General features: G+C 40.5%; 1 protein-coding gene across 1 annotated transcript; it reads left to right on the top strand.

Annotated features, from left to right (window-relative positions):
- LOC109227951 lies at positions 11,995 to 12,489 on the top strand. Its single transcript, XM_019393140.1, has one exon. It carries the CDS (start codon positions 11,995 to 11,997, stop codon positions 12,487 to 12,489), a length of 495 nt encoding a protein of 164 aa, XP_019248685.1.

The following is a 14,287-nucleotide window of genomic DNA, read 5'->3' as shown; positions in this document are numbered from 1 at the left end:
GAGGGGGAGGGGGGGCTGATTTGCTTGTGTTTTAGGGTATTTGTGAGCTAATTTTTGATGCTGCTTTAAGGTGATTTAAGGTAGTTTTTGGAGGAAGAAGAAGGCAGCAGCTGCTGCATTTTTTTTCTCAAATGGTTCTAGGGTTCCTCCTCTCATTGTGTTGAGTCTTTTATTTTAGAATATAGCTTAGGGAATTTGTTACTGGAAGAGATAAGGATTGAGAGTGTGATAGCCTAAGGTAGGTGTTATTTATAGGAAATGGCTAGGAAAGTGCATGTGAATTAGTTATCAGATGATAAAAGAGAATCTTTTGCCATGTGACAATTTTCCATTGATTCTTTTTTCTTTTCTTGATAATTTCTAAAAAATTATAATCCTACTAAATAAGTAAATAAAAGCAAGGTAAAATTACTACACTCATTATTTATTTCTCAAAACCTCTCACTTAAAATTAAATTAAGCTAAATAAAATTATATTCTTTTTTTTTGCAACTTTTCTTTCTTTGTAAAATGAAAATAAAACTAATACTCTAAAAATATGTAACTCTTTTTTGTAATTTTCAATTTATCTAATATAAACCTATAAAAAGGTGAAATAAAACTAAAATATTAAAATTAAACTTAAAATCTATTTAAATACTAAAAAGTGAGTGGAAACACCAAATATGGTCAAAAATTAGGTGCTCACAACTGCCTCTCTTTGCTTGAAAACATGAAAAGTTTTCAGGCAAAGACAAAATGAGTCGTTTGACTAATTTTTGACCATATCGTTATTCAAAAGAGGAAGAAAATAAAAGAAAAAGGTGCAACCGAGTCTTGGTTTTGGACAACCTACATATCCCGGATTATAAGGGAATCAGGTCGCGTGTAGTTCAAGAAGAATGATGGAGTGATGAGTTCGAGAGTCGAGTTAGGTTCCGTCGAGGCTTCGGTCCGCGGTCCTGTTATTACATTAAAATCAAAGTAAAAAAGAAACTAAACAAGCCTATCAGCTATGAGTTACAAGATTCCTATCTATAAGTCTTCTAAAGCTTGTTCTTGAGTTTTGAATGGTTCTTCATGCAGACTTTTGATTTGAACCGTGATGTTTGCTAGCTGCAGGTGCTAGTTCACTCTTCTACGGCCTCTTCTGATAAAAACGGGGAGTGCAGTGCTCGTGACTTCAGTCATGTCTTGAGCGGTTCACATCTTTCATTTGCTTCTGCATTTTGGATTCATTTTTTTCCTTTTTCTTTTTATTTATTCTGGATTGAGACTTCTTCTTTTGGTCACCTCAAACCCTGTGCCTCGAGGTAAAACCTGCTCAGACACCAAAACAAAACAAAACAAACAAACGAAATTTTCTGCTCCAGTTTTCACTAGGGGAGTTATTGTAACAAATTTCTAAACTACTCCTTTATTGAAAGCAATAAAGGCCGAGGACGGTGTACCTCGAAAAGATCATGATGATGATTTTTTTTTTGTTTTTTTTGGATGGTGTTCCTTTATTGTCAAAGATGTCTCAACTAAGGATTGGTGTAACTTATGTTGGAAAACAAAGCTAGAGATTGGTGTACCCTATACTGGTAAGGAGATCAGGGAATGGTGTACCTTGTATTTAAACTCACATTAACTACGGAGTGGAGACCCTATGTTGGAAAAGGAGACTAAGGAGTGGAGACCCTATGTCTAAAATAAAATCAACTGGGGAGTGGAGATCCTATGTTGGAAAAGAGACTAGGGGGTGGAGACCCTATGTCTAAAATAAAAATCAACTAGGGAGTGGAGACCCTAGGTTTCTTATCTTAGGAGAAAGATTCATCAGACTAAGACGTTTATCCTAGGAGAAGTATTCATCAGACTAGGGCTTCTTATCTTAGGAGAAAGATTCATCAGACTAAGACGTTTATCCTAGGAAAAAAATTCATCAGACTAGGTTTTCTTATCTTAGAAGAATGATTCATCAGACTAAAAATTTTATTTGAGTAAAACCCATCAGACTAGGAAGTATTACCATAGGAGGAAAATGCGAAGAGCAATGACATGATTTTATGCATACCAGCAAGACAAATAACGACAAAGATATGAGAAACTTTCCTTTGTCGGTTGTTCTCTTCTTTTCTTTTTTCTTTTCTTTTTCTTTTCTTTTCTTCTTTTTTTTCCTCTTTTATATTTTTTCTTCTTTTTTCTCTCCTTTTTCTTTTTTCTCTTTTATTTTCCTTTCCTTTTCTTTTTGTGAACCACTTTCCCGGCACTGCTTTATTCCTGTTTCAAACAAAGAAAATTTTGTCAGTTTTAAAGTGGTGGTCGGTTTGTGGCCTTGAGTCTTGGGCAGCTTGGCTTTGTGATCATCCAACCTTTGGAAGACCGACTGTATTGGTAGTTGGTTGCACTGCTGGGAGACTTTGTTGTTGCTTTCAAGGGACCTTTACTTTCTGTATCAATCCTGATTGTTTCGCTCCCAAGGCCATTGGTGTTTTGTGGCTCAATCAGCCTTATCCCTACTGGAAATCTTCGCTTAGGTGAACTTTTCTGATATCTTGAATGACTTCCTGCTTTTTGAGCAATTTGTCTGTCAGAGAGAATCACAAGTTATCTTTGCTTGCGCCAAGTAGGCTGACAAGAGTCTTTTGGGGGAGCCTTTGCATGAATCCTCAAGGCATGTTGATTGTAACACTTGAGTGTGCTGGCCAAATTTACTCTGTGTAACTGAAAAGCTAGTAGCACATTTTAAAATCTTTTCTTGCTTGTTTTGACATGGACTGACTCAGAGTGAAGGGACACAATGATGCAAAGAAACAATATAAACAAGAAATGCCCCTGTTAGGAAGGATAGAAGGAAGGTTTTTTTAATTTTTTTTTCAATAACCAGCCTTAATGATCATGCCATGCATTTGGGACTTGACGGCCTGATCTATCAAATAGATCCAATCTTTCCTTTTACCATTCTTTTGAACTTTGAAGTCAGGCTTGTTTGTGCCAATTCTTTGCATCTTCCTCACGACTCATTTTCGACTAGTGGTGCCCCGAGGAGTTTTCACCAACACGTCTCTCTCATTTATTTATCTCTACTTACCGTCGCCTTACAATGACCGTGAGGGTTTTCACTAGTAAGACTCTCTCATTTTTCTTTTGTTTTTCTTTTCCTTTTTTTTGGTGAGCAACTTGACAGTGTTCTACGTCATGTGACAACTGTCGCTCATACCTGCGTCTCTTGGAATTCTTGAAGGCTAATCAGGAGGTCTTTATTTGGAAGGTTTTTGGATAGGTAGAAAGGAAGGACGGTATGGGGCTCCAAGTAGACTCAAAATGAGGGGGTTGTAGACTTACAACTCTTGGAATCGACTCTTTCAAAAGTGAAATAAAATCTTTACCCCGGTTTCAGATACTGGGGATTTTTTGGATTTTCCTTTGTTTATTTTTTTACTCTTATTTGGTTGGACCGAACCATGTAAGGCTACCTACGTATCCTTTTTTAAAGGAATTAGGTCAAACGTAGTTCAAACATCTAACCTAACTATTTTTCATCTTTCTTTCTGTTTCTTTCTCTCTCTTTTTTTTCATCCTTTTTTTTTTTCTTTTCTTTTTTTTTTGTTTTTTTTTTCATTCTAACTTTCTAAGAGCTGCCCCAGTCTGTACTCTTGGGGCATGAACTTTTCTTTTCATTTTTTCATTCATTTTTTTTGACTCCACTCTTGATTCCAAGAGAGGGGGGGATAAAGAAAAATGACACCGGCTCAAAAGGGGTTATGAAGGATATAAAGTGTTTGGATAGCAGAAAAAGGGCCTCCCAGCCTCGAGAACTCCAATCATGTTAGCCTTTCGTGCTCACAACATTGATGAGCATGTCTGTCTTCTTGGTGTGTCATGGTCGAAAAATACTTTCCATCCATTACTGTCAAACTTTCCACCAAACTTCAATTGATTCTTCCTCAAACCCGACCATCACAATGATTTGAAGGTGAATTTTACTCGAGCTTAATTCTAAGGTGTTTCGGCTCTTTATTAATCCTCAAAAATGTCTTTTCTCAGTTATCCAATTCATGATCAAATCAATTTTCTAAGATCTGGCCAAAAACTCCGCATGCATGTCATGCTCTCTGATGATGATGACTCCGGGAGCGCAAGCGGATCCGAGAGCGCAGAAGATGAAGATGAAGCTCCCGGGGAATATTAGGCACTTAGAATTTTTTTCTTCTTTTTTGGATTTCTATGTAAGACCCTAAGCGGTCTTTGTAAATACTTTTGCATATATGAAAGATCCTTTTTCTTTCCGATTTGCCTCTGATTCCTGTTTCGCGGAAATTCTATTTTGCTTTATCCTTATGATAATTCTGATATACTATAGGTTATGTGAAAAATTTGACTCACTTCGTTGCCTTGTGAAATTTTTGTTGGAATCGGATTGCTATAGTCTCTATAATCGAGTGAGTACTTGCTCGAACTCGGAGCAGAAAAAACCCTTAGATTTTGGTTAGGTGAGGGCGGGTCCTCGAGCTCAACAATGTAATGGCCCTTAGGCTCTTGAATCGGGCCGATATGGCCTCAAAAGAGTGGCTTTTTCCCTTTTATCGGCTTAAAATTTTAATTATATAAAAATTTATTATGCCTTAGCTTGATATAAATCTGTACCCATTAGGATTCAATGTTATCGAAAATTTTTATTATGCCTTAGCATAAGTTTGTTCAAGAGTTCAAACAATTTGGTACCTCTTAAGGTTTTCAAGGGTTGATGTTATCGAAACCCTATGTAAATTTGCCGAGGGTAGCCCTTTTTTAAACGGTTTTATGAAAATATTTGAAGGCCTATTTGATTACGGAATTCGGACGTCTCCGAACCGTGTTGGTTTGGTAGTAGCCTTTAACTTTTTTCCCATTGTGCTTGTTTCTCGATTATACTTCAAACTTGTTCGAAGTATCGGCCCCCGAGTGGGGTGGCTGTGGCCTATAAAATCGAGGATTGCCTTTTTAAGGTCTTAAAATTTCGAAGTTTAATAATTCGAGCATGTTGATTTTCGGATGACAGTCCCCGAGTACGGAGTTAATTGCTCGAGCTTTAGTTGCGATTGGCTCTTGAGCCGGTTTTTGTAATATATCGTAAGTACAAAATTGTAAAGTAAAATTTTCACTAAGGCACGGAACATCTGATAAGGAAAAAGTACTTCTTTCAATAGATCATTCATGCGTATATGTTTTGTCATCAGAGCTCGAGTAATCGACAAGGACACAGTTCATCCGACCGTTTGGGTCTTTACAAACTTTTACCTATCGAGACTTGTTGATACGGAATACCTATTTTTTTTAAAACATAACATCCGAGGGCGATGCCCCCAGTATTCGAGTTTGATTGTAAAGAAGCCTTGGATACTATTGAATTGTCCCAGGTAGCACAAATAATTGTTGCCTCATTAAAAACCTCGCCGAAAAAACCCATTTGGGATAAAAACCGATCTAAGGGAAAAAGAGTGCAACGCGTGCTTTAAAACCTAAGGTCTTCGTGTTGAAGGTCTCGATGTCTTCGATCGAACATCTGCAAAAAGTTAGTATCAAACACAAATGAAAAGGGGGAAAGTCATACCTTAGAAATAATATCGTTTGAGGAGTGATATGTTCCAATTATTTGGCAATTGTTCGCCGTCCATTGTGCCAAGTTTGTAGGATCCCTTTCTGATGACATCGAGGACCTGATATGGCCCTTCTCAATTCGGGCCGAGTTTTCCCTCGTTTGGATCTCGGGTGTTGAGGGTAATTTTTTTTTGGAACTAACTCCCCTATTTTGAAGTGTCGAAGATCGGCTCTTCGATTATAATATCTTTCGATTCACTGTTTCTGGGCGGCCATTCGAACGAGTGCGCCTTCCCATTTTTCGTCTAGATATTCGAGGCTTGTGCTCATAGCCTCGTGATTTGATTCCTTCGTTGTATATTGAAACCTAACGCTAGGTTCCCCGACCTTGACCGGGATCAGAGCTTCGGCACCATATACTAAGGAGAACGGCGTTTCCCCCATACTAGATTTTGACGTCGTTCGATACGCCCAAAGGACATTAGGCAAAATTTCTCTCCATTTTCCCTTAGCGTCGTTCAACCTTTTCTTTAGGTTTTGAATGATGGTCTTGTTTGTTGATTCGGCATGTCCGTTCCCACTAGGATGATACGGCGTGGATAATATCCTTTTTATTTTGTGATCTTCGAGGAACTTCGTTATTTTGCTGCCGATAAATTGCTTCCCATTGTCACATGCTATCTCGGCGGGTATTCCGAATCGGCATATGATGTGATCCCAGATGAAGTCTATAACTTCTTTTTCTCTGACTTTCTCGAAAGCCTGTGCTTCAACCCACTAAGAGAAATAGTAAGTCATAAACAAAATGAATTTAGCTTTACTTGGGGATGATGGCAAAGGACCAACGATATCCATCCCCCATTTCATGAATGGCCACGGGGATAGGACTGAATGAAGTTGCTCTCCGAGTTGGTGGATCATCGGCGCATGCCTTTGGCATTTGCCACATTTTCTAACGAATTCCTTAGTGTCTTTTTCCATATCGATCCAATAGTATCCCGCTCTGATGACTTTGTGAACCAGCGATTTGGCGCCGGAATGGTTTCTGCAAGTACCTTCGTGAATTTCTCGTAGAACATAATTTGTGTCTCCCGGGCCTAAACATACGGCCAGCGGTACATCGAACATCCTTCTGTATAATGTTCCATCTTCAGCCAATGTGAATCGTGCTGCCTTTGTTCGAAAAGTACTTGACTCCTTAGGATCCGATAGAAGCTTCCCGCTTTTTAGATACTTGATATATTTATTCCTCCAATCCCAAGTTAGGCTTGTGGAGTTTATTTCGGCATGGCCCTCTTCGATCACTAACCTTGAAAGTTGCACGATAGTCCCCGAGCTCAGTTTATTATCTTCGATCGATGACCCTAAATTTGCGAGGGCATCGGCCTCGCCATTCTGTTCCCGAGGTACGCGTTGTAGCGTCCATTCTTTAAATCGATGTAGAGACACTTGTAACTTGTCTAAGTACCTTTGCATCCGATCTTCCTGAACCTCAAAAGTTCTGTTGACCTGATTTACCACAAGTTGGGAGTCACACTTGGCCTCGATGACATCGGCTCCCAAGCTCTTCGCTAGTTCGAGACCTGCAATCATGACCTCACACTCGGCCTCATTGTTAGTCAATTTTGATGTTTCGATAGATTGCCAAATCGTATTTCCTGTGGGTGGCTTCAAAATGATGCCTAGCCCGGACCCCTTCACATTTGAAGCACCATCTGTGAAAAGGGTCTATACCCCTGAGGATGTACCCGATTTTAGCAATAGTTCCTTTTCGACCTCGGGTACGAGGGCTGGTGTGAAGTCGGCCACAAAGTCTGCTAAGATTTGAGACTTGATGGGTGTTCGGGGTTGATACTCGACATCGTACCCACTGATTTCGACGGCCCATTTGGTCAGTCGGCCCGAGAGTTCAAGCTTTTGCTGAATGTTGCGAAGGGGGTAGGTTGTTACAACACAGATAGGATGACATTGAAAATAAGGTTTTTAATTTCCTAGAGGCGCTTATTAAGGCAAGTGCTAATTTTTCTAAGTGTGGGTACCGGGTTTCGGCCTCACCTAAAGTTCGGCTAACATAGTAAACAGGAAATTGCATACTTGCTCTTCTCGAACTAGGACACCACTTACCGCGACCTCCAAGACTGCCAAATACAAGTAGAGTTGCTCGTCCACTTTCGGAGTATGAAGCAATGGTGGGATCAAAAGATACCTCTTTAATTCTTCCAATGCATGTTGGCACTCCGGGGTCCAAGTAAAGTTGCTCTTCTTTTTGAGAAGTGAGTAGAACTTGTGGCTTCGATCCGAAGACCTCGAGATGAACCGGCCTAAAGCGGCTATCCGCCCTGTTAATCTTTATACGGCCTTAATGTTGTCCACGACTGTGATGTCTTCGATTGCCTTGATTTTGTCGGGTTGATCTCGATTCCCCGATTCGACGCCATAAAGGCGAGGAACTTGCCTGAATCGACCCCGAATGCTTATTTCTCGGGGTTGAGCTTCATGTTATATCTTCTCAATATGTTGAAGGTTTCCTGCAAATGTATCAAATGGTCCTCTGAGCGCAGGGACTTAACTAGCATGTCATCAATATAAACCTCCATTGATTTACCTATTTGTTCATCGAACATTCGGTTTACTAGGCACTTATAAGTAGCACCAACATTTTTTAGCCCAAACGGCAATACATTATAGCAGTAAGAACCATACTTAGTGATCAATTAAGTCTTTTCCTGGTCCTCCGGGTTCATTTATATTTGGTTGTACCTGGAGTAGGCATCGAGAAAGATGAGGGTCTTGTGGCCGGCCGTGGCATCGATCATGCGATCGATATTTGGCAAAGGAAAAGAATCTTTAGGGCATGCTTTGTTTATGTCTTTATAGTCTACGCACATTTTGAGTTTATTCCCTTTCTTAGGGACTACGACTACATTTGCTAGCCATTCGGGATACTTTACTTCCCGAATGGTCCCTATTTTGAGAAGTTTGGTTACCTCTTCCTTGATGAATGCATGCTTAACCTCGGACTGTGGCCTTCTTTTTTGCTTTACCGATCTGAACTTCGGGTCCAAACTCAGCCGATGAGTGGTAATCTCCGGCGGGATCCCTATCATGTCAAGGTGGGACCAAGCAAAAAAATCCATATTTTAATAAGGAATTTAATGAGTTTTTCCCTGATCTCGGGAGTTAACCCCGTGCCCAGGTATACCTTTCGATCGGCAGGTGCTCGATCAGTATGACATGTTCCAGCTCTTCAACCATTGACTTCGTGGCATCAGAATCATCGGGGATTACGAAGGTCTGAGGTACCATATAATCATTATCCTTGATGGTTTCATGGTGTTCCGATCCGGTGGAGGCCGGCGACTGTGGTTGCTATTTGACTTCCTGTTTTTCCTTCGATCATATTCCCTTTGTCGATGTTAGAGTCGATACTGGTATCACCTAATCAATTGCAAACATCTTTTTGGATGTTGGTTGTTCGCCGTACAGTGTTTTGATTCCTTTCAGCATTGGGAACTTCAATACTTGATGAAGCGGTACCGCTCTCATATTATGGATCCCAGGTCTCCCGAGCAGCGCGTTGTATCTCATATCACCTTCGATTATGTGAAACTTCGTTTCCTGGATAGTTCCGGCCGCGTTTACTGGCAACATGATTTCCCCTTTGGTGGTTTCACTTGCCATGTTGAAACTGTTAAGCACTCGAGCTGCAGGCACGATTCGATCCTGAAGGCCGAGTTACGACCCTCGATCGAATAATGTTTGCTGAGCTACCTGGATCAACCAACACATGTTTAACTTGAATTTTATTTATAAGGATAGATATTACCACTGTGTCATTGTGAGGTTGTTCGATTCCTTCTGTATCCTTATCGTTGACAGATAAGGTATCCTCTGGTAAGTAATCCTGAGTACGTTTCTCCCTTGTGATTGTCACCTTGGTGTGTTTGAATATCGGGCCTTGAGGAACATCGACCTCACCGACGATCATATGAATCACATGCTGCGGTTTTTCCTGTTTGTTTTTCTAGTTTGCGTCCCTGTCTTTGAATTGACTTTTAGCTCGGTCACTTAAGAAATCTCGAAGGTGACCCTCGTTGAATATACGAGCTACCTCCTCCCTTAACTGTCTGCAGTCTTCGGTTTTGTGACCATGGGTTCCATGGTACTTGCACATTTGATTTGAATTCCTTTGAGCTGGATCAGTCTGTAGGGGTTTGGGCCACCTAGTATCCTTGATTCGTCCAATGGCTGACACAATACCTTAAGCATCAACGTTGAAGTTGTACTCCGATAACTGTGGCGCTTCTTTAGGCTCGACATGTTTATCGAAGCCACTCTTACTCATGAGCCCTCGGGAATTTTGACCTAGATCATTCCTTCGATCATTTAGAATGGGATTACGTCCCGGTCCGTTGTTTCTACGATCTGCGCTATATGGTTGGTACCGATCTCTGTTCGATTGGGCTCTCTATCGATGTCCCTTTGAATCCTGACTTCGGATCTATTTGAGTAGACGGAGCCGGAAGGGGCTCCCAACTGATCATCCTCGACTCTGATCTTTGACTGGTATCGGTTATGCATATCGGCCCAGGTCACCGCCGGATATTCAATCAAATTCTGCTTTAGTTGACGTGATGCTACCGAACTTCGCTTGTTCATAGCCTGAGTAAAGGCTTGGACAGCCCAATCATTGGTAATCGGGGGTAGGTCCATGCGTTCTATCTGAAATCTAGATATGAATTCCCTTAGCATTTCATTGTCCTTTTGTCTCACTTTCAAGAGGTCCGACTTCCTGGTCGCGACCTTTATTGCTCCGGCGTGTGCCTTTACGAACGAATCGACGAGCATGGCGAAATAATTGATGGAATTGAGCGACAAATTGCGGTACCATATCATTTCCCCCTTCGATAAAGTTTCTCTAATTTTTTTCAGCAAAACGGATTCAATCTCATCATCTTCTTAGTCATTTCCCTTTATTACGCATGTGTACAAAGTGATGTGTTCATTAGGATCGGTGGTCCCGTTGTACTTGGGGATGTCCAGCATACGGAACTTCTTAGGGATGGGCTTCAGAGCCGCACTTTGAGGAAAAGGCTTCTGCACGAACTTCTTCGAATCCAAACCCTTTAGGATCGGGGGTGCCCCCGGTATTTTGTCAACTCGTGAGTTGTACGTTTCTACCTTTTTGTCATTAGCCTCGATTTTCCTTTCACCTAATTCTATCCGTTTAGTGAGCTCCTCGAGCATCTTCATGATGGCGGGGTCAGTTCCCGATCCATTATCGTTCAATTTCTCTTGTACAGGTTCGACCCTACGTACAACTTCCTGTGATGTATCAAATTCGATTCTGCTTGGTGCCCAATTCTGGAGTTGCGCTATTGCAGCCTACTGAGTTTGTAACATTTCAAATATCATTCGAAGGCTAATCCCGCCTTCTTCAGCGATCTGTGCATTCTGATCTGCTGCCCGGGCGTCTTTGCGAACGCTATTTTCAGGGTCAGCGCCTAAATTTCCATGAATCGCAACACGAGAATTGACATCGATTGGATTCATGGCCTGTGGTCCATCGGGATTGATTGGAGCTACTCTGTTTCCTGGGGCAACTATGTGTTTGCCATGAAGACCAAGGCCGGTATTTGTGTGAGTGGGCACTGCTTGAGAGCTTGACATGTTAATTCCTGAAATCAAAGACACTTACAAGAACAAGTGTAAAAGCAGTATGTGCTATGAAAATTAATACTATGCAATCACTATTATCCTTAGCCCCACGGTGGGTGCTAAACTGTTTACCCTAAAAACTGAATAACAATTAAACTTGTAATGTGATTTTAAGGATACGTGATTTTACCTAATACCAATTGATATAATTAAAGATAAGTGATGGGAATTGACAAGAATGTAAAACAAACCAATGCCTGGACAGTGCCCTCGAGCTGATGAACTCTCGAGCTTAGTAAAGTAAGAACAATTAAAGAATAGCAAGTTGATAAACCAGAGAAAAAGAGAAATATTATATTGATTTGATCTGTATGAATGGAAGGTGTCTACAAATGATGGTATTGTAATGTCACATGATGTGCACGTGACTAGTTAGTTTGTTAGTTGAGTTGTTAAGTTGATTAGTTAGATAGCTAATGGTAGTTATAGATGTTAATGTAAGTTAAAAAGATTAGTCTTTTACACTTTACCAGTTTCTCTTTTAGCTCCTTCTGTATATAAAGACATAGTGTATTCAATAGAACAGTGGCTCGAACATTTTCACTCAAGCACTGACTTTCTTCTTCACATTTCTTCTAGATTCTTCCACCATTAGAGTTCCTTGTAGAGCTCTGTATTTGAGCATGGTATCAGAGCAGTGGATCTAGATCAAGTCATGCTAAATCTCTGAAGTCATTTTTCTGTTTCGTCATTGTTTAATCAAAATTCATTGGAACTTGTTGGTTTTCAGTCATGCCGGAGTCAGATTCGTCCGCGCCGGCGTCTGGTTCGTCTGTGCCGGAAATTGTAACAATTGACCACAATCATCCACTGTACATTGGACCTTCTGATAATCCTAGCTCACTCGTAATACCGGTGAAGCTCACAGGCTCCGAGAATTATGGGCTTTGGAGTAGATCTATGAGAATAGTACTCTTAGGGAAGAAGAAATTAGGCTTCATTAATGGTAGATGCAGCAGAAATGCGTATGAAGGAGAGTTGCTTGAACAATGGGAGACATGCAACGCCATTTTTCTCTCATGGATCATGAATAATGTGGCACCGGAGCTTCTAGGTGGAGTTGTATATGCCTCTGATGCATATCAGGTATGGGAAGATCTGCGAGAGAGATTTAACAAGGTAAATCGTGTTAGGATTTTTCAGTTGCACCGTGAAATTGCTACATTATCTCAAGGAACAAATTCTGTTTCAGTGTATTTTCAAAAATTGAAGGAATTATGGCATTAGTATGATGTTTTGGTTCCATTTCCTAATTGTTGTTAAAAGTCGAAAGAACATGCAAAAAATTTACATCAACAAAGAGTTATGCAACTTCTATCTGGTTTGAATGAGTCATATGACCAAGCTAGGAGACAAATTCTAATGAAAACAAATGCACCTAGTCTAAATCAAGCCTATGCTATGATTATTCAAGATGAGAGTCAATAGAAAATAGGGGTGAATGTTGTAACTTCTGATAAGATAAAGCCTTTAGCTATGCAAGCAGGACGAGGAAGAGGTAGGAGACAATACCTACAATGTGATTTTTGTCATCTTAAGGGGCATACTAAAGAAAATTGTTATAAGATTGTTGGTTATCCTGCTGATTATGCTCCTAGAAGGAGATATGGTGAAGGACCAAGGGCTCAAGGTGAACGGCAACAGAACTCAGGCACTGGAAATAAAAACATTTGGAATGGGAACGGTAAATCTGGATGGAACAATCCTAATGTTGGTAAGCAAGGTGGAAATGATAGTATCAATGCTGTGAGCAGGACAAGCAGAGATTCAAGTGAAATTTGGCATAACAGGCTAGGTCATCCATCTACATCGGTAATGGGACATGTAGTAGGCTTAAACAATAAAAATAATGAGATGTCACATGAAAATTGTTTGATATGTCCACTAGCAAAGCAGACTAGGTTGAAGATTCCATTAAGCATGTCTAGATCAGCAGTAGCATTTCATCTTGTACACATGGACTTATGGGGACCCTATAAGATTGCTACATTTGATAAGAAACAGTATTTCCTGACAATTGTGGATGATTACTCTAGATATACATGGGTGTTCTTTTTGCAGTTAAAATCTGAAGCAATAGTGGCAGTAAGACAGTTCATTGCCATGGTTCAAAATCAGTTTGGTATTGTGATCAAGGTAATAAGATCAGATAATGGATCTGAATTCTTCAATGCACAATGTTCTGAGCTGTTAACAGGTCTTGGCATAATTCATCAAAGCAGCTGCCCTTACACTCCACAGCAGAATGGCATAGTGGAGAGAAGGCACAGATATATACTTGACACTACAAGGGCTTTGAAGTTTCAGAGTTCAATTCCAACCAGATACTGGGGAATGTGTGTTAAGACAACGGTATATTTGATCAATAGGTTGCCATCAAGTGTTCTAGGGGGCAAAACCCCATATGAGCTATTGTACCACAAGAATGCTAATATTGCACATCTAAGGACTATAGGTTGTTTGTGCTATGCAACAAATCTAGTCAAAACAAATAAGTTTGCAGAGAGAGCTAAGGCAGCCATTCTCATGGGGTACTCTGAGACACATAAGGATTACATACTGCTTGATTTGGCCACAAAGCAGTTCTTTACAAGTAGGGATGTTATATTCAAGGAATCAGAATTTCCTTTCTCTAAGAAGGATTAGAACAGATCACATGATTCACAGGAGCACATGGATCGGGGAACACTACAAATCTCACCTTTACACATATTGTCGCGCCCCCTTTTTTCCTCCTCACGGAGAAAGTTCGGGTTTCGACATTCATGGGGGATCGACTCCTTTCCTTTTGGGATTTGGGTATTTGAAGAGTCTCCACCTAATGGATTATGGTGCGTTAGGGCACCTAGAGCGGTTAACTCATGTAACTAGTTTGCATCACCAGAGATTAGGGTAAGGGCTCGAAATATCCTTGAGGGGAAGGTGTTAGGCACCCCTCACAGTCCACAACGTTGGGTCCCGGCTGAACTTATATGAATCAGTCATTTAGCAAGTAAACAATTTCAACAAATATTCGCAAACGAGG

This window comes from Nicotiana attenuata, chromosome 6, assembly GCF_001879085.1.
Source record: "Nicotiana attenuata strain UT chromosome 6, NIATTr2, whole genome shotgun sequence".
NCBI lineage: Eukaryota > Viridiplantae > Streptophyta > Magnoliopsida > Solanales > Solanaceae > Nicotiana > Nicotiana attenuata.
Note: the sequence above shows the minus strand (reverse complement) of the source record. Positions and strands in the feature narration are given on the sequence as shown.